Below are 24,899 nucleotides of genomic sequence, written 5' to 3'. Positions count from 1 at the left end.
CCTTGGGTTTGCAATGAGCTTTAAAGTTAAGCTCTTGCCCTGGCTGGTGTGGCTCAATGGATTACGTGCCTGCCTGCAAAGCAAAGGGTCGCTGGTTCAATTCCCAGTCAGGGCACATGCCTGGGCTGTGGGCCAGGTCCCCAGTTGGGGGCGAATGAGAGGCAACCACACAATTATGTTTCTCTCCCTCTCTTTCTCCCTCTCTTCCTCTCTCTCTGAAAATAAATAAATAAAATCTTCCAAAAAAATTAAAATAAAGTTAAGCTCTTACTGCATATTTTTGGAAGTCCTCTTTCCTTCAACTACAGTTCACTGTAAAGAGGCTTGTATTTCTTCCTTTTCAGTATTTTCATACTTCAGAAACACAGGTTATTTCTCCCGGAATATTTTCAGTGTTCCAGCTTAAATTTTAGAACTAATTCAATGTCCCTCAACTTCCTCCTTACCATACAAATATAAAATAATTATACACAGTAAAAAGCTGACAACACAGCTATGCATAAAAACAAACCTGAATAAAGCATATTAAAAAAGAAAAAGAAAAAACCTGAAACCTGGTTCCCAGAACATCATAAAAGTTTTTATTTTATCATCTGCATGCTTGAATAAATTTTTTACTTATGGCATTATTACAATGATATTTGCAAAAGTTGTCTGCTGGACACTATATGTGCATGAGAGAGAATCTGCTGTTTGCAGAGCCAAGCTCCTCTTTATAAAGAATCCTAATTTCCGAGACGCATTTGTTATAAAATTACAGCAAAGTTCACCTCCGCTAACTGTTCAATAACTGGATTAAGAAGTTAATTTTGTTTTTCTATTTAAAACAAAATCAATTTAACTGTATTTTTTATCTTAAAACTCTTCCACCGCCATCATTCCCACGTGACAGTCAATATCTTCCCATTTCTGCTGTAAGCACTCGAAGGAAATCCTGGTGGTGGAAAAAGCAAGATTTCTTTCAAACCCTCTGCTAGGGCGCCCCCGTGCTTCATTGTTTCCATGGTGAACTGGCTTCCTTTCTCTCCCCCCCCCCCAATAATTGGCTTACTGAGAAAAACTCTGACCTTTTGTTACTCTTATGACTATTTTCTTTGCCTTGAAAGACTGAGCTGCGATTTTAGGTGCTCACAATAATCTTAACTTCAGTTCCCCTTTGGTACCATATTTACTGAGATTTTATAAAGCAAGCTACCATTCACTTTAAATCCTCTCCTTTTATATAAAAGTAATTTCAATCATTATAACATTGACGCTAACAAATATTTATTCCATGAATTGGAAACAACATGAAATACATTTTTAAATGTCAGTCATGACTAGAGCTGACACCCTGAATAAATGAGAAAATGTCTAGAACAGATAATCATGCACCCAGGATGAGACTCCTGCAGTTGAGTTCACATAAGTTCAAAGACTACTGCTTACTTAAATATCTACTCACAAAAGAAGTTTGAATATTTAGAAAATAATAGTCCTCAAACTTAAATATTAAATAAACTCACTCCCCTGGCTTACATTGTTCCCAAATTAGTAATCTATAATTTAACTTCATATTCCTGTCAACTTAAATATAAGATCTTCATTTAAAACACTTCACAGGAATTAGGGAATGAAGAGTGAAAGTCAGGATCCCATTCCACAAAGCCTTAAGTTTCTGTTAAAGAACAAACTGGTACAGCCATACCATGGAATACTATTCAGTCATAAAAAGGAGTGAATTAGGGATACACACAACTTTGAATGGGTCTCAAATACATGGTGAGGGGAAAAGACCATCTCAAAAGGTTAGATACAGTATAATTCCATTACATATCTCCAGAATGACAAAATACCAGATGGAAAACATTAATGGTGACCAGGGATTGGGGAGGGGGGAGAGGGAAAGCAGTGAGGGACTATGGAGGGTAGCAATAGCACAAGGGAGATCTTTGTGAAAATGGAACAATTCTGTATCTCAACTGTGTTGGTGGTTACATGAATCTAAACATGATCAGATTTCCAGGCTTTGATTTTATACTATAGTTATGTAAGATGTAACCAGTAGGGGAAAGCTACATGGGACCTCTCTGTATTACCTTTTGCAACTTCCTGTGAATCTATAATTATTTCAAAATGAGAAGTTTTTAAAAATTCCTGTTGGAAAAACAAAGCTTGTTGTACACACGAAATTTTTTAAATACTTAATGCAAAACTGGATCTAAAGAACAACTTTAACATGTGATTAGAATGCATCCCTAGTTTAAAAGTCTGACAAATAGGAAAGAAAGGGGATGGACTAGGGGCTTAAAGACCCAAATTCCTGTCTCCACTCCACTAGTGATTATTATTCAAGTGATCCTGAGCCTCGGTTTGTTCATTCCTAGAGTATCCTTCTGCCCTCGTTTCCAAGTTTATTATGTTAAACAGAATAATGTCTGCAAAACTCTAAAGAATACACAGGCAACAGTTTAGGATAAAGAGAAGGAGCATGGCCTTTCAGAAGGACCTCACTTCAAAACCACACCTCCACTCGGGGCTGGCTCTGCACTATTAAGCAAATTAGTTAATCTTACAAAGCCTGTTCCTCATCTGTAAAACTGGAATAATATTACAATGTGATTAAACAAAATAACATATTTCAGAGAGGCTGACCCAAAGGTAATTCTGAATAGTGGTACACATTCTTTATCTATTTGGAAAAAAAAGAAAAAAAATTACCATAAAGTAAAAACTCTTCCAAGAAGAAAGGTGAGTAAAGATGTTACTTTTTCCCTCAAAGGGAATGTAGAAGGTTCAATCAATTACGTATCAATTTACCTTTTCTAAATACAGTCAGCATCTATTCAACAGGGCAAATATCATTACAATAAATGTCAATAGATGCCCCACACTCCTTTATTTCTAATGGTGATTTCTTCTATTAATAACACTCTCAGTTAGGGTTTAAATATCTTGCAGCCTTATAAAAAAAATTCATTGATATTTATGATGGCTGAGTTTATCCTATATACTGCATGTAGTACAATACTCCTTTAGTTGCTGAGGTTTTGATTTCACCTTCTCCATTTACCTCATTCCACTTTGTTAGGTATAAAAAGTGTAAGTTTCCTGTACACGGAATATGTGCAAGGCAGAAGAAGAATCATTATTTCGTGAAAGTTTCCTCATTGCCTGATACAACTTACGTTCAGATAATAAAAACAGACTTGGCCACCTCACTCCCCAGGGGTCACCAGTCTGCTGCCCAGAAGACCACAGCAGAACGAAATTCCATGAGCCTAAAGCCTTGAGGCCTCAACTCAAGAGCCTGTTCACTCTCATTGAAGTAGAATTGCAACTTTATAATTTTATGACTCTGATCAGTTTCTGGTTTAACAATCAACCATAACAAACACTGTGGGAACAACCAGGTAAATCTGATTATGCAGCGGGTTTTAGATACTATTAGGCAATTACAATCCATTTTATTAGGTTAATAATATGGCTGTGCAGGTATGGCCTTATTTTTTATAGATGGACACTTAAGTATATAGAAGTAATTATCATGATGCCTGTAATTATATCTAAATATTTCAGAAAATCTAAATGAAGTAAATATGGTAAAATGATAAAATTTAAGTTTTGAGGATATGAATATTTATTATACTATTTCCTCTACCTTCCTGTGTGTTTTAAATTTTTCATAATATACATTTTTTCCTTTAAATTCCATGACAAGGAGTGCCTGATTTCCAATCCCTGCCTGAGAGAGTAAAATCAGTCAGAAGCAGCAAAATGAAGAAGAGGAGGGTAGTTAGTTACAATGAGGCATGTTGAAAGTTGCAAAGAATGCAAACTAATAGAACAGATGTGAAAACAATACTGTATATAAAATGCAAACATAAGGTCTGGGGACATTAAGATAGGAGCTATTCCATGGCCATGTGACATTACAAAGCAGTATAATAATTAACAGAGGTCGAGACTTTCGTCTTGCTTTTATTACTGACTGCCTAACCATGGTATTTTATCTTACATAAAGATAAGGTTACCAAAAGCTGAAGAGAAAAATTATATATATGTATATATATACACACACACATATATATATAAAAGCAGAACTCTACAATTAGTTATATGTATGTATATATATATTCCCAAATGTCTATTCCAAATGAACCACTTTCTATATACTGCTTTTGCATTTAAGTAAGCATTTTTCATGTTCTTATTTATCACTTAAATGGTAACAAGGCATGGAGAGAATTTAATTAATAAACTCCTCCCTTGTTGGAAGCTAACCGACATTCCACTTTTACACATAATGCTGCCATGAATACCATTCTGCACACAATTTTTCCTTGTTTTGGAATTTTTTTTTTTTTTTAGATTTTATTTATTTTTAAAGAGAGGGGACAGGAGGGAGAAAGAGAGGAAGAGAAACATTAATGTGCAAGAGATACATTAATCGATTGCCTCTCGCACGCCCCCAACTGGGGACCTGGCCTGGGACCCAGGCATGTGCCCTGACCAGGAACCAAACCGGCAACCTTGGGGTTCACAGGCTGGCAACTCAATCCACCGAGCCATACCAGCCAGGGCTCTTTTGGATTCTTTACTTGGAATACTACCCCAGAAATAAAATTACTGGACCAAAGGGTATAAACATTAACAAGCTGTGTTTCGCTTCATATTCCACCAACACCACAAGGGTATATTCATTTCACTACTTCATCTTAGACATTGGTTAAACTTTTTTCCCAACATTATAGAGGCGTAATTGGTATACAAAAAACAAAAACAAAAAAACTTACTGTATGTATAATTAATACATACAATTTGGTGAGTTTGGACGTATATATACACTTGTGGTACTATCATTACAATCAAGAAAATAAATACATCCATTGTCTTATTTCCTGGTTAAACTTTTATTCTGGTAATTTGGTAATTGTAAAATAGTATCTAACTTTAAAATACTGAGTAAAGCAATTATAGAAAAATGAAACATTTTTTTCATGTGCTCCTTCACCAACAACAATTATTGTTCTATGACTTCCCACAAGTCATCTAACCTTTGGGACTTTGCATGTCTCCAAAATGAGAAGACCGTATCAACCTCACTAGAACTCAAGGAAGTGAAAATTAAAGCAAGAGGGATCATTTCTCACATATGAAATTGGCAAAATGTCAAGACTGGTCGGTTCCAGTGTTAGTGAGATTATAGGGAACAGGCATTCTCACATATTGCTGGTGGGTGTGTGCATTTGAAACTAATCTTATGAGTATATAATACTGGTCATTTTAATCCGGAAATCCAACCTTTTAAAAATTCTTAACCTAGGCATTCAACTTTTAACACTGTCCTACAGAAATGAAGGCAACACTAAGAAAGAATATATATTTATTACAGGATGGATTATAATAACAAACTAGAAAACCAAAACCACCTCATCCACCGATATGAACATTTTTTAGTAAATTTTGGCACATCTACACTGTGGAATAGTAAACAGGAATTAGAACAGGTGAATTGACTTAGAAAGAACCCATAATCTATGGTATGTGAGAAAGCAAGATGCTTCATGATGATCACAAAAACCTTTTAATTCCTTTTTTTAAACATTTCATTTATTTGTTTTCTGAGAGAGGATAAGGGAGGGAGGGAGGGAGGGAGGGAGGGAGGGAGGAGAGACACATCAACAGGCTGCCTCTTGCACACCAGCTGAGCACCTGGCCCTCAACCCAGGCACATGCCCTGACCGGGAATCGAACTGATCTTGCCCTTCACAGGCCAGCGCCCAATCCACTGAGCCACCCCCGCCAAGGCAACAAAGAGCTGTTTGACAAAGTCAGGCCCCAGATATCAAGCATCAGTGTTTCCCTGGCTGCCCCAGAGGGCACTGTGCCGCTCCTAGATAGCGGTGTCCTGCAAGGCAAACCACTCAGAACAGACACTTGCTGCACTTAGAGCCCAGGCCTGCGGGGACCCGACAACAAAGGAGTGGACGACCATTAAACACTCACAGCTCTAGTTCAGATGGCAAAAGTCAATGTGAGGAACCAACGAGTATCACTAATTATGTACTAGAGTGGTCAGAAAAACAAACGGGCTTTGAATACTGTATATAATACACCCTCAAGAAGACGCTCTTGTGAGCTGCCTCTAACTTATTTCTTTCCTTCGACAGTCTGTTCATTTGTGTCAAAGCAAGCCATATAGCATAAGACTTTTTTAAAAACTACGTTAACAACGGTCACTAACTTTTCCCTAAGATGCACGCCTAATGTTATTTACAAAAGATTTGTTATAAGCATTTGTGTTTATCTCTACAGAGAAAAGTGCAAAAGATACAGCAAACTAAACACAATGATTTCTTCAGAAGGAGGAAGAAGTAAAAATAATTCTCTTCTTCATGTTCCTCAATGTTATCTGACTTATTATTTGGCTTGTTGGTAATTTTATAATGTTCACAGATAGCAAGAATTTTGTTAAAGAATGACTGTACTAGACAGCTCTAAATTCCACTTAACTCTCAAAGCATAAAATTCTGTGAAGCGAGGCTCACAAAGAGGTCACTGAGTCTTTAATGGTTATGTCCAATATGCCCTAGAAGTACGTAGGAGAGTTTTGTAAGGTTTACAACAAAAATCGTTAATATGTACTTTTAATAGTCCCGATATAAAGGAGTATATAGGAAAAACTAACTTCTCTTAAACACCTGACTCTCCACCCAAATTCTGGATAAATGAAACATTATATTATTCAAATGGCTAAGCTATGCAGAAAATCCCCCCAACAGAGCATGAGAATGTACGCTGAACTCTTCTCCCGCTCACTCCTAGGTTTAGTCTAGGGAATTCGCAGCAATTCCGTGGAAAAGAATTTTTATTCTATGAGTACCAAAAGAGCAAGAATGTTTCTAATCCATTTCCTGCCCAAAAGAAAACAGGAAAAAGCACTAAAGAGCATTCTAGTCAGTCCCTTCTCTCTAAGGGAAATCTTCTAATGAAATGGAAAAACATTTTAGGAGGGAGGGATAGGCCCTGCCTTTCAATTAATCCAAGTTTAACATTTTAATCAATGTGCGTAAGTTACAATCCTTAAAATTTGGCTCTTATTGACTGAAAATACTCACACATGCTTTAAAAGGACACTATCAATGTTCCCAAGGGAGTGACTAGGGACAATGTTCCTGTGCATGCCGATCACAGCAGGAAAGTCATCATCCACGTTAGTCACTGGTCACCATGGTAAGGTGGGCTTTTTAAAATATTTTAATCACTTTTGAAATTACCAAATGGAAAAAATTAAATCTTAAACATTGCTCCATTAAATAATTCAGCCTTCAAATCAGAAAAGAGTTCCATTTTTACACATACCGTGCCTACAATCTTCATCAGCTTGCCCATACTTTTTCTGCAAAATAAAAGATACGAGATAAATATCATAAAGTAGTTCAAGAGCTGCTTAAAAAGAGATTTTATAAAAAAAAAAAAAAAAAAAAAAACAACCTTGGCTTTGTTTCAGTTTAAGCATTAATGCTGCAAAGTTAATATTCACAGAGCAAAGCCAGCCCGTGTGTTCTCTGAGAATCACAGCGTACAATAAACACCACAGATGTTTCCTGAGTCCACCTGCTCACTCCTGCCTGTCACCTGCTCTAACTTCATTCACATCACCAGAACCTCCCGAGCCCCGGCTCATCCTCAGCTAGCGACCTGGCTGAGAAAACCAAAGGCACAGGAAGAAAACCTCCACAGACTCGCCACCACATCTACCCGCCTCCCAGCCGCTCTGCCTCCCACCTGTCACCAGACAAACCCCCGTGTCCCTTCCTGAAGTCCATCCAACCCACTGCGGACCCCAGCTCCCCGGCGCCCTGAGGAACCTCGCGCCAGCAAGCCTCCCGGATTTCTCCTACATCGTTAAGTTTTTGCTTTCTCTTGGTTCAGGCCTATAAACAAACACACTGTCATTTCTTCCGTCTAAAAAAAAGATCATTCTCTTGACTCCACTTCCCTCACCAGCTACCACTCCACCCATTCCATCTTCCTGTGCCTCTCTGAGGCGGAACTCCTCTAGAACAGTCTACAATCACGCATTTAAGTTCTTTCCCTATGATTCTCTCTTAAACGCTCCTTCAACGGGACATTCACTGACCACTTCCTGGAACAGCAATGGCTACTGTGAACATCCCCTCACTTGGGCGCACTTGCTTCGCTTGGCTTCCAGGACTTCCTACTCTCATTAGTTTTCCTTTACCTCAAGGTTGCCCTTGAGGCTGCTTTGCTGGTTCCTCCTCTTCTCCCCAACCTCCCAACACTGTGGTGATACAAGACTAAGTCCTTGGTCCTCTCCTCCTCTCGTCAACACTCACCCCCTTGGTGATGTGATCCAGGATCAAGACTTCGTATACCAACCGGCCAAGACCCTGAGACGACTGTATCTTCAGCCCCGGCCCCTCTCCCAAGCCCCCTACCTACGTGTCTGACCGCGTGCTCAGCATCTCCAGCTGGATCTAAACGACATCCCAGACTCAGAATGTCCGAAATGAACTCTTCCCCCACAGAGCCTGCTCCCCATCTACAGCCTTCTCATCTCAGGAGAAGGAAACACCATCCTTCCGACCGCTCAGACAAAAAGAGTTAACGTAAGTGCTCTGTGGGCTTCACTCCTTGCACTGAACACATTCGAAAATTTTACCGTTATACCTTCCAACCATAAGCAGAATCAAACCACTTCTCACTGTCGCCACTGCTACCATTTTGGTCTGAGCCACCGGCGTCTCTGGCCTGGATTATTCTAACAGCCGCCACCCCAGTCTCCCTGCATCTACTCGTACCCCTCTGCAGTCTATTCTCAACACAGAAGCCAGAGAATTCTTGTTACATCAGATCACGCCACTGCTCTGCTCAAAATTCCACAATAGTTCCCACCTCAGTTAGCATAAACACTGGTCTTCTCAGAGACCTGGAGGGTCCCAGAGGACCCAGCCCCACTGCCCCTCCCCGGGCCTCCCCCACGCACCACGCCCCAGCACGCTGGCCTCCTGGCCGCCCCTCGCGCGTGGCAGGCATGCTCCTGCCCCAGGGCCCTGGCACTGACCGCTCCCGCTGCCTGTAACGCCCTTCCTCCAGATTCCAACATTGCTCACACGCTTACCTCTCTCATGTCACCGTATCAAGGAGAAGCACCTGACCACCCCACTAAGAATGCAACCCCACCCCTAACCCTGGGAACCCCAATACCCCTTGCCTTGTTCTACCTTTTTCCGTGCATACTGTTACCTTCTAACAATCTAAAGTGTTTACTTACTTTTAACATATAGTGCCCATTATCTGTCCCCCTACTAGAAAAAGAACCATGAAGAAGGGATCTTTCTCTTTATTTTTCACCAATGTATATACCAAGCACCTAGAACAGTGTCTAACACATAGTGTGCACTCAATAAATATTTGTTAAATGAGTGAATAATCCAAAGGGCAATGTAGTGTGATCTTCAAGGTTTGCAAGAACAGTTGTCGGCAGAAAAGACACCCGGCAGCCGCCAGCCACCTCACTCTCCTCCTCAGCCCACAACAGCCGGCCCGGAGAAGGCGTGACCAGCGACAGGGCCCAGTCAACGAAAAAGGCCGTTTTACACACTTTGGCATCGAGTCATCGACACTGTTTACTTACCAGTTGCAAAAACGAGGCGATTCTGTACAGAAGGCTCTCGATTTTGATACTCTCTACCTCCAGCGGACACGGCCCTGGGAAGTCGGCGGCGGGGTCCTGGCCCAGGGAGAGGAGGGCCTCTGTGCAGTGCTGGAGGGCCATCTCATAGTCCTGCCTCCTGAGGGAGTCACACGCTTGTTCACATGCCTTTTCAGCTCTTCTGTCTTCCATGACTCAGGGACAAAAATCCTGAAGATAAGGCAAGAACGAGAGAGAAGGTTTTCTAAACTTATTAATTATAAATTCTAGCCCCATTCCTGGCTCAGCTGGCTTAATTATCTCTCTGAATAGTTACTCTCAGCCGGCCTTTTGATCAAGGTCACAGCTGAGCAGCTATGGATGCTGCAGATCCCTACTTCTCTTTTATATTTTATGAAGTTTTTAATAAGATCCAAGCAAAATGTCAACCGTAAGTCAGGACGATACCAACAATGCATCCAATTTATAAATGAGACAAATTTTATAAATGAAACATGACTCTGAATATTGCCAAGTGCAACAAACCGTAAAGGCTTCTTTTTTTTTTTTTAACCAGAAGGTGCAGAAATGTTTCATAGCCAAACCTCCCAATTTCTGTCTTCTAATCCTGTGACTGTGAATGCAGAGAATCAAAATCTATACTGTGTAGGGCTTTCCCACCAGTACAACAAACTGGCTAAAATGCAAGTTTGAACTGCCTGTTAATTCAATTCAGCAAACATTTCCCGAGGCCAGTCCCTGTACTAGAAGCACTGGATTCAAAGACAGAGGATGTCATCACTACTCTGAAACACAGATTCAAAACAGACACATAGATCAGTGGAACAAAACAGAAAGCTCAGAAATAAACCCATGCCTTTCTCATCAATTAACATTCGACAAAGAAGGCAAGAGCATACAATGCAGTAAAAACAGTCTATGTGCAAAAAAATGAAACTAGACCACCTTCTCACATCATACACAAGAATAAATTGAAAATGGACTAAAGACATCAATGTTAGTCTCGAAACCATGAAAATCCTAGAAGAAAATTTAAGCAGTAAAATCTCTGATATTTCTTGTAGCAACTTTTTTTTTAAATTTATTTATTGTTTTTTCTATTATAGTTGTCCCACTTTTTCCCCTACTGCTCCTCCCTACCCAACATTTTTTCTAATATATTTTCTTAGGCAAGGGAAACAAAGGAAAAAAGAAACAAATAGGACTACATCAAACCAAAAAGGTTTTGCACAGCAAAGGAAAACAGCAAGAAAAAAAAAGAAAGACAAGACAAGCCATTGCGGCCAGTCCTGGTGTCTGAGCGATTCCTAGGGCCCAGCAAAGGGACCAAGTTTCCAGAGCCCTGAAGTCAAGGGGCAACACCCCAACACACGGACTCGTTTTTCTGCTCCACCTTCACTGGCCGAGCAGCTGCCAAGAACAAAGGCCGCACCTCCCGATAACTGGCAAACAAACACACCATCGCCTCAGGAACTGACTGCTTCTCTGGGGCGCCCACAAGTGTATTTGGGAGAAGCTTCAAGAACAAGCTGAGGAACGGCTATTCTTCTACAAGACTGGAGAAATTCCACGGAAGAATCTGGAGGCCATGAAGGAGGCAGCGGTGCAGACAAAGGAAGCGGCCACCAAACTATCCCTAGGAAGCTGGAGAAACAGGAGGGAAGGCACTTGAAGGAGGAAAAGCAGCAGCGGGCTGCAGTCGCCCCGCGCCCTCAGAAAACGGCAGTGCACGGGGGAAGGGGGGTGGGGGGGCGCTGAAAAACCCGAAAAGAAGAAAAAGCAAAAGCTCCAGGAGGCTCCTCAGGAGTACGGAATGGAAGACCCACCTGTCTTTTATCCAAATTCAAGAAAAAGAAATCTTTTTCCAAGGAGGAGCTGGTTATTAGTGATTTTTTTTATTGACTGATTGATTTTAAAGTTAGAGCAGAAGGGTGAAAGAGGGGGGGAGAGAGAGAGAGAGACATTGATTTGTTGTTCCATTTATTAAGCATTCATTGGTTGATTTTCTTTTTTTTTTTTTTTTTTTTTTTTTTTTGCATGTGCCATGACCAAGGATCCAACTCACAACCTTGGTGTCTTGGGACCATGCTCTAACCAACTGAGCCACCCACCAGGCCCGGGCAGTTATTAGTGACTTGAGGAGACAACTGGCAGTGGAAATCTTCCCGAGAGGAAGAAATCTTTCTCCAAAGAGGAACCGGTTTCTGACGTTGAAGAGGCAGGAAACAGGAGTGTCCCCGAGAAAAAGAGGCAGTTTTCTCCCACCGAGAAGCCACTCGGCAGCGGACCTGAGGAAGCTGCCCGCAGCAAGTGCAGCAGCCCCAAGAAAAAGAAAACGCTCCAAAAGCTCTCCCGGGAGGATCACAATGAACAGAACCATGGGGGGTGTAACCACCCAGCGACCTGTCCCTTATATCCCAATAAAAACAAATTCGCAAGAACATAAAGATAAAAAAAAAAGACAGCCCGCTAAATGGGAGAACATGTTCACTGATGATACATCTGATCAAGGGCAAAATTTATAAAGGACTTATAAAATTCAACACCAAAAGAACAAGCAATCCAATTTAAAAAATGGGCAAAGTACCTGAATAGACACTTCTCGAAAGAAGACATACAGATGGCCAAGAGACATATGAAAAGATGCTCGATGTCACTAATCATGAGAAAAACGCAAACTAAAACCACAATGAGCGGTCACCTCACACCTGTCAGAATGGCCATCATCAATAAACGACAAGTGCTGGTGAGGATGCAGAGAAAAGGGAACCCTCTCGCACTGCTGGTGGGAATGCAGACTGGTGCAGCCACTGTGGAAAGCGGTATGGAGTTTCCTCAAAAAATTAAAAATGGAACTGCCTTTTGACCCAGCTATCCCACTTCTGGAAATATATCTGAAGGAACCCAAAACACTCATTTGAAATATATGCACCCATATGTTCCTAGCAGCATTATTCACAAGAGCCAAGACCTGGAAGCAGCCCAAGCGCCCATGGGTAGATGAGTGGATAAAACAGCTGTGGTACAGTCACACAATGGCATGTTACTCAGCCACAAAAAGAAGGAGATCTTACCTTCTGCGGCAGCATGAATGAACCTGAGAGTATTATGCTGAGTGAAATAAGCCAGTCAGAGAAAGGCAAGTACCATATGATTTCACTTATATATGGAATCTAATGAATAAAATAAACTAACAAACAAAATAGACACAGACTCATAGAGACAGAGAACAGCCTGACAGCTGTCAGAGGGGAGGGCTGGGGGGCTGGGTGAACATACTGTATGACCCGGCAACCCCCTTTCCCCACAGACAGATACCCTAGAGAAATGAAAACTTACATTCACACCAAATCTATACACAAATGTTTTTAGCAGCTCTATTCACAACTGCTATAACACTGGAAACAACCCACGTGTCCTTTAACGAGTTACAATGGAAAAGTACTCAGCAATAAAAAGGAATAAACTTTCAATACATGCAATAACTTAGCTGAATCTCAAAGACAAAGGAAAAGAGCCCAGCCTCAAAAGCTTACATACTACATGATTCCATTTATATGATATTCTCAAAAAGACAGCCACAGAGATGGAAAAAAAGGTCTGTGGTTGCAGGGGTTACAAGGATGGAGATGAGTAACTATAAAAGGATAGTGTGAGAGAGTTTTGGGGGTTATGATACTATTCTGTACCCTTACTGTCATGATGGGTACACAAACTATATCGTCGTCGTCGGCAGCCGTCCGTCTCGAGAGACGATGGTGTAGCTTCTTAAGAGTCTATCTGCACCGCCGAGAATGGCTGTGCAGTCCGACTCGGGAGTGACACGGTATCTGTCTCCTCCCATGTTGAATCGACATCTTGCGATGTCGCTGGAGTGTCCTCTCCAGTGAAGCTGAAGCTACAGAGCCTGGGCAGGGTGATATGGAGGGTCTGCTGTTGCCCATGCAGCAGACCCCCCCTCTCTTCGCAGCTGAAGGGTCCAAGGGAAAGACGGAGTCGATACAGCTTGGCTTCAGGTGCGCCGCAGGAGTTGCCGGTGTTGACTACAACGTCAAACCGCCTTAGGGACTCCGGCTCCGGATTTTCTGTCGGGGTTTACTCCCTTAGCCTTGCCCCTGAAGAGGTATGCCGCAAGGCAGCGGAGGTTTTTTGGAGTCAGAGTTTTCCTTCTCTGATGTGCCCTGACTGGAAGATCGAACCAGCGACACTTAGCTCGCAGGCCAATGCTCAATCCACTGAGCCAAACCAGAGAGGGGTACAAACTATATACAGGTGTTAAAATTAATAGAACTGTATACCAAAATTTAGTTTTACTCTATGATAGTTCTTTTAATAAAATTTTTAAGATTATTTTTAAAATATGAATCTCAATGTCACAATGGATGTGGTTTTTCAAATCTGAAAGAAATAGATACAGAAGGATAAGTTTGTTAATAAATGGAAAACCTATATATTTCTCTTCCCACACCTGTATGTTTTAGAGGCAAGAATGGAGTCTCAGGAACAACATCTCCAAATACAGCAATCATTGAGTTCACTTGGCACAAAATGTAGGGTACTTTTGAATTCCATCACAGCTAGATAATTGGTCTATGACTGAAAGTAAATACTGGAAGAAAAATGAATCAATAGCGTGCCAAAGAGGTGGTAGGCAGATTGACCTGGATGAAGACAGTTTCAATAACAGATGGTAAGAAAAATGCATCCCTCTCTTCCCAGTGTGGACTTCTTTCTATAACAATATGAGAATAACCACCAGACCACCCTAAAATCAAGTCATGATGGCACTCAAAAAAATCCTCGCCCAAGGGCATGTTCATTATTTTTTGAGAGCAAGGAAGAGAGAAACATCAATGTGAGAGAAACATCGGCTGACTGGGGATGGAACCCGCAATCTAGGTATGTGCCCTGACAGGGGATGGAACCCACAAACTTTTGGTGCACGAAACAAGGCTCCAGCCAACTGAGCCACCCAGCCAGGACTGCACTTTTATCTTTAAAAAATCAGTTATCGTCCTTAAACTAACTCTCCTTGTTAATGTAGTCATGGTCCTTTTATTTCAAAGGACCTAAATCTTATTTGATTAAGACAGGCTTCAAAGAACAAAATTAAACTGTGGTCAAATAGGAGAAGCCAATAGTAGTAACAAAAATTTCAATCTAAAATGAAGATGATTTCTGTATCTCTCTCTTACACATTTGTCTACATTAGGAAAAAAATCTATCTCATAATTAATGTGGCTGTAATAAACATGTAAAGGTTCCAGAGAACAGATGAACTACACTAAACATGACCACTATCTACTTCGACAGAAATCACATCCATGATGCGTTTAATTATTAAACTATAAAAACAATAAAACCATAGGAAAGTTTAAGAGACACATACAATAAAATAGATGTTTCTTTACATAACAAAAAATGTTAATAGAAGAACTGAAAATTCACATTATTTTATTATTTTAATTAGTTTTTTTTTCCTTCACGGACTTTGAGTTCTTTGAAGCCAGGGGTTGAAACTTATTCATCTTTGACTTTTGTAACACACTTCCTTTTATTTGCTCTACTTCCCCAGATTCCCAGCTAGATAATACATGTCCCATAAACACTCAACTCTGAATAATGATGATTTTTTTAAGGTGTGGTTAATATAGCTAGTGAATTCAAATTTTCTATGCTGTGACTTTTTAAATTAAAAGTTTTCTCTCTGTAATGCTCTTCTCAGAGATGCCCATCATTTGGTGTCATTTGTTTGCAATGCTTTCATGGGACGATATGCAATGATTCCAAGATCCACCTCCCATGCAATACCTGGCATCATGAAACTTTATATTTTACTAGCATTTTTTCTTTTACACTCCCCATGTGCAAGCAATTTCACCTGCCTCTTTTTAGTTCACTCGTTCCTTTCTCACATTTTTTAAAAAGTCAGTAATTTCCATTTAATCCACTACATACATTACTTTCCCAGTGGAAACTCCATTATTATCCTGAAAACAAGACTATAATGGAAAGTAGTAAATGTATTGTGACAAAAAGAAAGAAAAGCCAGATTGATACCTTCTGAAAATTACCCACTTGATCCAGCGCAGCAGCAGAATCTGCCCCCTTTCCCCAAGGGGAAGCGTGGCCTTGGTGAGGCAGTGCCGCTAGTAACAGTGTATCATGCTTCCTCGGGGAGGGGGGGGGGGAGCCCACAAAGCTCAGAAACATGACTCTGGAGATGGCACGGTGGTTCCCAGATGCCTATAACACCACTTCTCAGCTCATTACCAGATACCCAGGCTGCCCAGTCTGGCACAACCGAACTTTCCCACCCCCCCACCCCACCCCTAGGCCTAAAGCACAGTCCCGGTGCTGAGTCTCGGACCATGTCCTTCCCTTGCCTGAATGTTCTTCCCCTCGTCTCTCTGCTCCTAAATCCCACCCAGCTTTAAATGAATACTTCGAAGTCTGCTTCTCTAAAATGCTCTCCTCCCAAAACCAGCATTACTTCCTACAGACTGATCTGGCCTCTTAGTCATTTATTATCTTGGATTAAATATATCATGTCAGATGCCTTAACTGCCCAATACAACTATCTTATAAACACAAGTCATATTTTATGTAATTTATAAACCCATGACAAGTATTCAATTCATTAAAACCATTCAATAAATACTTCAATTGAATTTCCCAAAGGGATGACCTAAAATAACCTAAATTCCAACCATTCCAAGAGCTGTCCTATACCAAATTCAGTTCTCATAAGAATGCCAATTCATAAAAAAAATACTGTTGTATTGTTTTTACATTTATCTGCTTTTATCCAAAACAGGAATCTGTGATGGTTGTATAGAATACACAGGCAAAATATTCTGCAAACTAATAAAATTTTATTTATTGTATTATGCTAATATGCAGCCTCACTTGTCTTTTTCTCCAAAACTCAGAAAATCAGAGTATGCAAAGAGCATTAGAAAAGAGGCCAAGCCTATTGAGAAAAAACTAGAAACTAAGATTATCAATATTATTTTATTTTGAATAATCTCTTTCCTAAAGAGGTAAACTCCCCTAAATTCCAGAATGAATAAAATTCAATATAGCAAACTAAATGCTTTAAATATATAATAGAAGCCCTGGTCGGGTAACTCAGTTGATTAGATTGTCATCCCAATACGCCAAGGTTGTGGGTTCGATCTCTGGTCAGGTCACATGAAAGAATTAACCAATGAATGCATAAATAAATGGAACAACTTATCAATGTGTGAGTGTGCATGTGTGTGTGTGTCCCCACTTCTCTAAAATCAATAAATAAAAATTCAAAAAACGTACATAAAAGAAATATCTCAATGGACATGCTATCATGTGTTTTAGTGACTAAAATGACAAAAACAAGAAACACATTTTTAAAAAGTTAGAGCAACAGCTAAATTTGAGATTTTCTCCCCATTTATTACTTTGATTTTCCCTGACCCATTTTAGAACTGAAAGCAATTCTGGAGATAGCCTGCTTACTTTCAATAATTCCAAATTATTTTTTAAGAGTTTGAGCCTCCCACCAAGTCACTTAATATGCTTACTACTAATCAAAAAAGACGTGAAAAAACAAAAACCCATATTTACAAAACAAGAAAGTTATATTAAAAGACTGACTTCTACAAAAGGTTGCTGCTTGCAATTTTATTACGTAACATTCTTTGTATTTCATTTTTCCTTCCATGTTATCTGTTTAGACTTGTAAACACAGGTGACCTTTTTAAATAAAAGAGCCAACTGCGTAATTAAAACAAAAAGGTGCCACCATCATCGTTGTCATCATCCCTCTTAAAGGCTGTCTTCAATTTATAGTCTATGTTCTAAAACTATATTTGCAAATCAGATCTTTGAAACTCAGAAGTTTCCTACAGAAAGTGTTAGAATAGAGGTTACTGGAAAGATGGTAACATAACAAAGGTTACAAAAATTGAAAAGGGGTGATGTATTTCACATAAGAAATTATAGCTAACATTCAGTAGTAATACTTAGGTTTCCTTCAAATTGATATTGAATATGGTCTTTTTAATCAGGTAGGCAGTTTATACTGATCCTGGGCTCATTAATTTCTAACCTGTCTAGTTTTCTTAAAAATACATAATTTGAATACAATTATCCTATTCCTTAAAGAAGCTCGAAAAAAGACTACGGAACCCAGAAGACACAGTTGCAGAGACTGTGAAGGAGTATAAGAAACAGGGTCACTGACAGTGCATTCCATGTACCCTAACGCAGACAGAGCTTGTCTCGAGCCTACGATTCAATATACACACATCCGCCCAAAATGCCTTTCTCCAGGTGCGAAAGGAGTGGAAATGCTATGGCACAAGGAACACTCTTTGCTGTCCACTGCTAGTTAACTTAGAAACCTTACTATTATTTCTGGTCCCGAAATTCTATTAATCTATATAAGACACCTTTAAAACAGGTATATGGTATCACTTCACACCCGTTAGGATGGCTACTATAGGGGATAAAAAGCAGAAATTAACAAATGTGGGCAAGGATGTGGAGAGAGTGGAACCCTTGTGCATTGCTGGAGGGACATAACAGGGTGCTACTGTTATGGAAAACCATATGGTGGTTCCTCCTATAGAATGACCACATGATCCAACAACTCCACTTCCGAATATTTCCCAGAAGAACAGAAAGCAAGCACTCAAACAGGTATGTGTACACCCACATTCATAGCAGTGTTATTCACAAGAGCCAAAAGGTAAAAGCACCCAACTGCCTATCAAGAGACAAATAATTTTTTTTAAATATTTTATTTATTTGTATTTAGAGAGGGGAGAAGGGAGGGAGAGAGAGGAAGAGAAACATCAATGTGTGGTTGCCCCTCACGCACCCCCAACCGGGGACCCAGCCTGCAACCCAGGCGTGTGCCCTGACTGGGAATCGAACCCCTTTGGATCACAGGCTGGCGCTCAATCCACTGAGTCACACCAGCCAGAGCTGAACAGATGTTTTAAATGTGGTATTTACATACAATGGCATATTATTCAGCCTTAAAAAGGAAATGCTGACACATACTACAACAGAGATGGACCTTGAAGACTTCATGTTAAGTGAAATGAGCCAGACGCAAAAGGACAAATACTGCATTCCCAAACTTATATGAAGTCCTTAGAGCAGTCAAATTCACAGAGACAGAAAGCAGAACGGTAGTTTCATTTTGGAAAGATGAAAAAGTTCTGAAAATGGATGGTGGTGATAGTTTCACAGCTTGAATTTACTTAATGCCACTAAATTGCATGCAAAATATGGCTTAAATGGTAAATTTTATGTTATGTAGATTTTATCAAAAAAATTATTTAAGTATACAAGCCATAATACCCTCCTTATACGTAGTCAGGCCCATGTTCTCTTCCAAATGCAAACTTAAGAAACGCTCATTGCCAATAAGCCCTGCCCACGAAAGGGGACTGAGGTGACGGCAGAGCCAGAGGCGGGAGACTGGTCCCACTATGAGCCCCACTAGATCAACTTAGAAGAGCCAAAGCACAGTGTAAGGTTCACAGTGGCTGGCAAAGGCAGGCAGGGAAGGAAAGGCAAAAAGCTGAGACTGGGAAGGCACAGCACAGCTATGAGAAAAAGGAAGGACAGAGAGTAGGAGAGATCAGAAAAGGGAATTACCCCAAGAATAAGGAGAGGGGACTAGGGGGAAAGGGAAAAGAAAATCATAAACAAGAAGGGGATTCATTCAAGACGCGATCTTGCTCAAGGACCAGCAGAGAAATAACGGCCTTCCACTGAGGTGGCCATTTGTATACAAAGAAACCAAGAAAGCCCTGGCTGGGTAACTCTGTTGGTTAGAGCGTCATCCAAATACGCCACGGTTGTAGGTTCAATCCCCGGTCAGGGCACATGCCAGAGTCAACTGATGATGCATAAATAAGTAAAACAACGAGTTGGTGTTTCCCTCTCTCTCTCTCCCCCCTCTCTAAAATCAAAAAACATAAGTTTTTTTTTTTTTTTTAAGAAAGCTGGCAAAGCCAGTCTGACATGACTGAATTACAGATGTTTTATGGCACAGGGGTTATGAGTACAAGCTTGAAGCAAGATCTGCCTGAGTATGAGTCCTGGCATTGTGACCTGAGGCAATCTGTGTAAGAAGCTGTCTCAACTCCAAACCTGTGGAATGGAGATAATAACACTACCTACACCTCAACGGACTGTTGCAAGAATTAAATAGGTTAAAATATGAAATCACTCAGAACAGTGCTTGGCCTGTACTAATCACTATAAAGGTATCAGCTATTATAGCTATTAATCACTAGAAAACTATTATCCTCTGGATCTAGAACATAAGCTCCATGAGAGCTGGGATTTTATCTGTTTTGTTTACTACTGAAGTCCCAGGGGCCAGACATAACATGTACTTGTTGAATTATAAACATTTGTTGAATAATATAAACTTCATGCCTGCAATACAGAAGCCGAAAGGAATGAATAGCAATACTTACAACTAAATCTCCATACTACTTTACCTCAAAGTTTAGAGTTCATCGAGGGGTTTTACATACCTTACCTGAAGTGATTGACTGAAGCTGATTATCTCCACCTCACAAACTAAGACTCAGAAAGACTTAAATGATTTGCCCAAAACAAGGTCTGAGGCAGCATAGGAATTCTGGAAGTAAATCCTGCTTCTGTGTACTCTGGACTCCACCCCAGAAAGCTTGAAACATGTCCTACTAAACTGTTCAACTCTCCTTACCTGCAAATACAAAGTTTAAAGTCACCAAAACACCTTCTCCCATCAGCTTCAATATAATTGACGGGAAGGGGGAAAAGAGATAAAATACCATTAATAACTGTTAAAGTTGGCCCTGGCCAGGCGGCTCAGTCGGTTGGAGTGATGATCCACTCACTGAAAGGCTGCGGGTTCCATTCCCGGTCAGGGGCATACCCCTAGGTTGCAGTTTCAATCCCCAGTCGGGGCATGTACGGGAGGGCAACCGATCAATGTTCCTCTTCACATCAATGTTTCTGTTTCTTTGTTTCTTCTCTCTCTCTCTCCCTCTCTTCCCCCCTCTCCTTCTCTTTCTCACCCGCTCTCTCTCCCTTCCTCTGTCTCTAAAATCAATAAAAACATGTCCTCGGGTGGGAATAAAAATAATAATAAAAAATTAACAACTGTTGAAGTAGGACATTGGGTCAGTAGGATTGATTAGTTTTCTTTCCATTTCCATATATCTTAGTTTCTATAATTTAAAAAAATTAATTAAAAATAAAGACCTCCCTCCCCAACATCAAGTCCCCCACTTCCAGCCTACTACTGAGCACACCTAGGTGGCAGAAAACACCCCAGCTGAGAGCCTGCAGCGCTCCTCAGTCCGAGGCAGGGAAAAGCATGCTGGGCTGTGAATCAGGAAGCTAGTCCTCACTCCATTCTAACCCGCTGAGAGAACTCACCCATCCACCTAACGCCTCTGGGCCCTAACTTCCTCATTAGTTTCCTAAAGGATTAAAATTCTGATTTCTACTTTCTACTAGTTCCTTATGCTTGGCTGGTTTGGCTCAGTGGATTGAGCATCGGCCTGCGAGCTAAGTGTCGCTGGTTCGATCTTCCAGCCAGGGCACATCAGAGAAGGAAAACTCTGACTCCAAAAAACCTCCGCTGCCTTGCGGCATACCTCTTCAGGGGAAAGGCTAAGGGAGTAAACCCCGACAGAAAATCCGGAGCCGGAGTCCCTAAGGCGGTTTGACGTTGTAGTCAACACCGGCAACTCCTGCGGCGCACCTGAAGCCAAGCTGTATTGACTCCGTCTTTCCCTTGGATCCTTCAGCTGTGAAGAGAGGGGGGTCTGCTGCATGGGCAACAGCAGACCCTCCATATCACCCTGCCCAGGCTCTGTAGCTTCAGCTTCACTGGAGAGGACACTCCAGCGTCATCGCAAGATGTCGATTCAACACGGGAGGAGACAGATACCGTGTCACTCCCGAGTCGGACTGCACAGCCATTCTCGGCGGTGCAGATAGACTCTTAAGAAGCTACACCATCGTCTCTCGAGACGGACGGCTGCCGACGACGACTAGTTCCTTAATCTCAACATAAAGCCCAATTCCTCTTTCTCTATTCTAAACCTCTGAGCCCTGTTCTTCCTTCCGACTTTCCTATTCCTGATGCCCATTCTGCCAGCCACCCAACCATAAAAACTTCAACAGCATCTCTGACTTAAGACGTACAGCTGAGTGTTCCCTTACCTTCTAATCAGTCACCAAATCTTTCTTTCCAACCTCCAAAATATCGTTTTTTTCCTTTTTTAAGAAAGAGGGGAAGGGAGGAAGAAAGAGAGGGAGAGAAACATAGATTGGTTGGTTGCCTTCCATACGCAACCCGACAGACTGGGGACCAAACCTGCAACCAAGGCGTGTGTCCTCACTGGGAATCGAACCGGCAGCCTTGAAGTTTGCGGGACAACACCCAATCAACTGAACCAGGGCCCAAATATCTCTTGAATCCATCTCCTGCTTTCCATTTCCAAGGCCACCAATTCAATTCAGGCTCCCATCATCCCTCACTTCGACTGTTACCATGAACCAAAGTAAAGTACCTGTTTCATGTTTCTTCGCACCACCAATCCATCACACTGATCCTCAGTCTAACATTTACGATCCTCCAAAACCCAGTCCTGACCACGAGGCAGCCTCACCTTCCACTTTGTTCCTTTATGTAGCCCAGGGTCCAGGTAATTTGGATAGGCAGCTTCCTGACACCTGCTTCATTTCCAACCCCCTCCCCCGTCCCGCAGGCTTTGCTCAAGCTACTCTACCCTCTGAATGCCCTCTTCTTGCCATTGCTTCTGATCAGCACAGTGCTACAATTTAAATGCCACCCCTGTGGTTGAAACGTTCCTCCACATCCCCAAGAGGGCAGTATCACTCCCTCCTCTTACCGCCTAAGTAGTTTCTCTGAACCCCTTTTATAACACCTATCAAATTCCTAGTAGTCCTTTCATTTTTTGGTGCTCTATTCTCCCTACTAGATGACTCCTTCCTTGCCTGCAGAAATGATGTTTTATTCATCTTTGTATCCCTCAGAACAGAGCTGCTTAAAGGGGAGTGCCATGGCCCAGTGGTACATACCATGAATGAGTTAAAGATGCTCTAGACAGGGCCCTGGCTGCTGTGGCTCAGTGGGATGGGCGCTGTCCTACAAACAAAAAGGCCACCAGTTCGATTCCAGGTCAGGGCACATGCCTGGATTTCAGGCCAGGTCCCAGGTTGGGGGCATGTGAGAGGCAATTGATTGATATTTCTCTCACATGTCGATGTTCCTCTCTCTTTCTCACTTCCCTTCCCCTCTAAAAAAATAAATAAAATCTTTAAAAGAAAAAACACGCTCGAGACAGTGATTCCCGTAGTCCTCCAAGAAGCCACAAAGGGACTTCAGCAGCCAGAGTCCCCAACCGGTCAAACCTCAAGCATTCTCAACCAGGCAGGCGCCATGACGAGAGCCTCAGAGGCACCCAGAGGGCACAACAGCGCATGGTGCCCAGTACATGCCCAATAAATATTTGCAAAACAGTACCTATTCCCCTTTCAAACACTTTACCGTGATCCCTTAACATATAAACCAGAGCCTCTTCAAACACTTTCACTGAACATGTTCTAGTTATCTTTTTAATAATTACCTCTTTACTAGCTGATTATACTTGCCTTACCATCCAAAGCCCATGTCAACAGTTTATTGCATAAAATAGCCAAGACTATAAACAAACAATTCAACACAAAGGGTAAAATTCAACATTATAGAAAAAAGAAATTCAAGTGCCAATTTACACTATTAGATGAGCAAAAACTTCTAAGGAAAAAATGTATTTCTGCCCAGTTATGGTGAAACAGAAATATCCACGTATCTTGCTAGTACAACCTGATAAATATTCTTGAAAAACAATATGGCAAGCCATTAAAACATTTATACCATGTTAACAATAATTACTCAAAAAGTTTATCCTAGAGGTAGTAAAAAAACAAAACAATAATATCTACAACAATGTAGATTTAAAGTATCAACTGAAAACCAGCCAATAACATAAATACCTAACATAAAAAGATTTAAGTAAATTATGAGAGCATGTCTTGATGAAATATTTTGCAGCCTTTCAAAATGTAATCATACAAATTAGTGACACCTTTAACGTGGAAATGTTTCATGATCTAATATATAGAAAAAATTCAAATTATATGCATCATAATTTATAGACTTTTTTAAAAAGATTTTATTTATTATTTTTAGGTAGAGGGAAAAGGAGGGAAAGAGGGAGAGAAACATGATGTGTGAGAGAAACAACAATCGGTTGCCTCTCTCACGCCCCTAATCGGGGACCTGGCCTGCAACCCAGGCACATGCCCTGACTAGGAATCGAACCACCAACTTTTTGGTTTGGAGGCCGGCACTCAATTCACTGAGCCATACATACCAACCAGGGCTGTATCATAATTTTAAATGAGCAAAATATATTTTACTGGAATGCCAAAAAAAATCTACTACTCTAGTTGAACAACCCCAATTTTAACAATTTACTTAATACCAATTCTTAAATTATCTCTTAATTCAAGAAGAGGCCCACCCCTCCGTACTGTTCACTCTGGCCTTCACTGAAGGCGCTCCTCCACTCCTTATCATGATGGCCTATGACACTCCCACCCCTAGCTTTCCAAAACAACAAACCACCTCAGCGGGTCTTCTGATCACCCACAGTGACCCCGTGGGGGATGAATTGTGTAAAACAAGCACACATTCATGAAACAAAGAAGCCCTGCAACCAAGTATTATTTTAGCAATCAGCAAGTAGTCAGCCCACATTCAATTATAAATCCTAAAATATAGAGTACTGTCGCATTGAAGTTTCTAGGATTCTCAAGGAACTTACAGACCAAGTGGTGGACTGAGTCACAGTTAAAAAGCAGTATGGACTCACGGACAAATCAAAGACCTAGTGGCCCGGAGACCCCCATACAGTTAAAGAGGGGGAAAATGTTATTTTAACTACAAGAAACAGAAAACTCAAAACTCCAGCTTAAAACAAATGAGTAAAAAGTAGCCTGCAAAGTCTTGTACATTTTATCTAGCTAGAGTCCAAAAGGCAGGATAGCAAGTCATTTTATTAACACATGAAGCTGTCTAGAGCTGGTGATGTCTAACAAAGTACTAGTATTGAAACAATATTTTAAAAAATACTTTTAGCATTGATGTCCTGCAAGGACAACATTA

The 24,899-nt window shown here is 40.9% G+C and overlaps 1 protein-coding gene across 3 annotated transcripts in view; it reads right to left on the bottom strand.

Moving 5' to 3' along the window:
• The window catches only part of HELZ (helicase with zinc finger), a 129,279-nt gene that overhangs the window by 97,887 nt on the left and 6,493 nt on the right, over window positions 1-24,899 (bottom strand). For all 3 annotated transcript variants that reach the window (XM_090291094.1, XM_090291096.1, XM_090291095.1), the window contains exons 4-5: window positions 9,644-9,871; window positions 7,345-7,381 (exon numbers count right to left, since the gene is read on the bottom strand). In XM_090291094.1, coding sequence (XP_090147220.1) covers window positions 7,345-7,381; window positions 9,644-9,853 — 247 coding nt within the window. In that variant the 5' untranslated portion in view covers window positions 9,854-9,871. The remainder of the gene's footprint in view (window positions 1-7,344; window positions 7,382-9,643; window positions 9,872-24,899) is intronic.

The sequence above is a fragment of the Furipterus horrens genome, unplaced genomic scaffold (genome assembly GCF_987537825.1).
Source record: "Furipterus horrens unplaced genomic scaffold, mFurHor1.1.pri manual_scaffold_11, whole genome shotgun sequence".
NCBI lineage: Eukaryota > Metazoa > Chordata > Mammalia > Chiroptera > Furipteridae > Furipterus > Furipterus horrens.
This window is presented reverse-complemented; position numbering and strand designations above follow the sequence as displayed.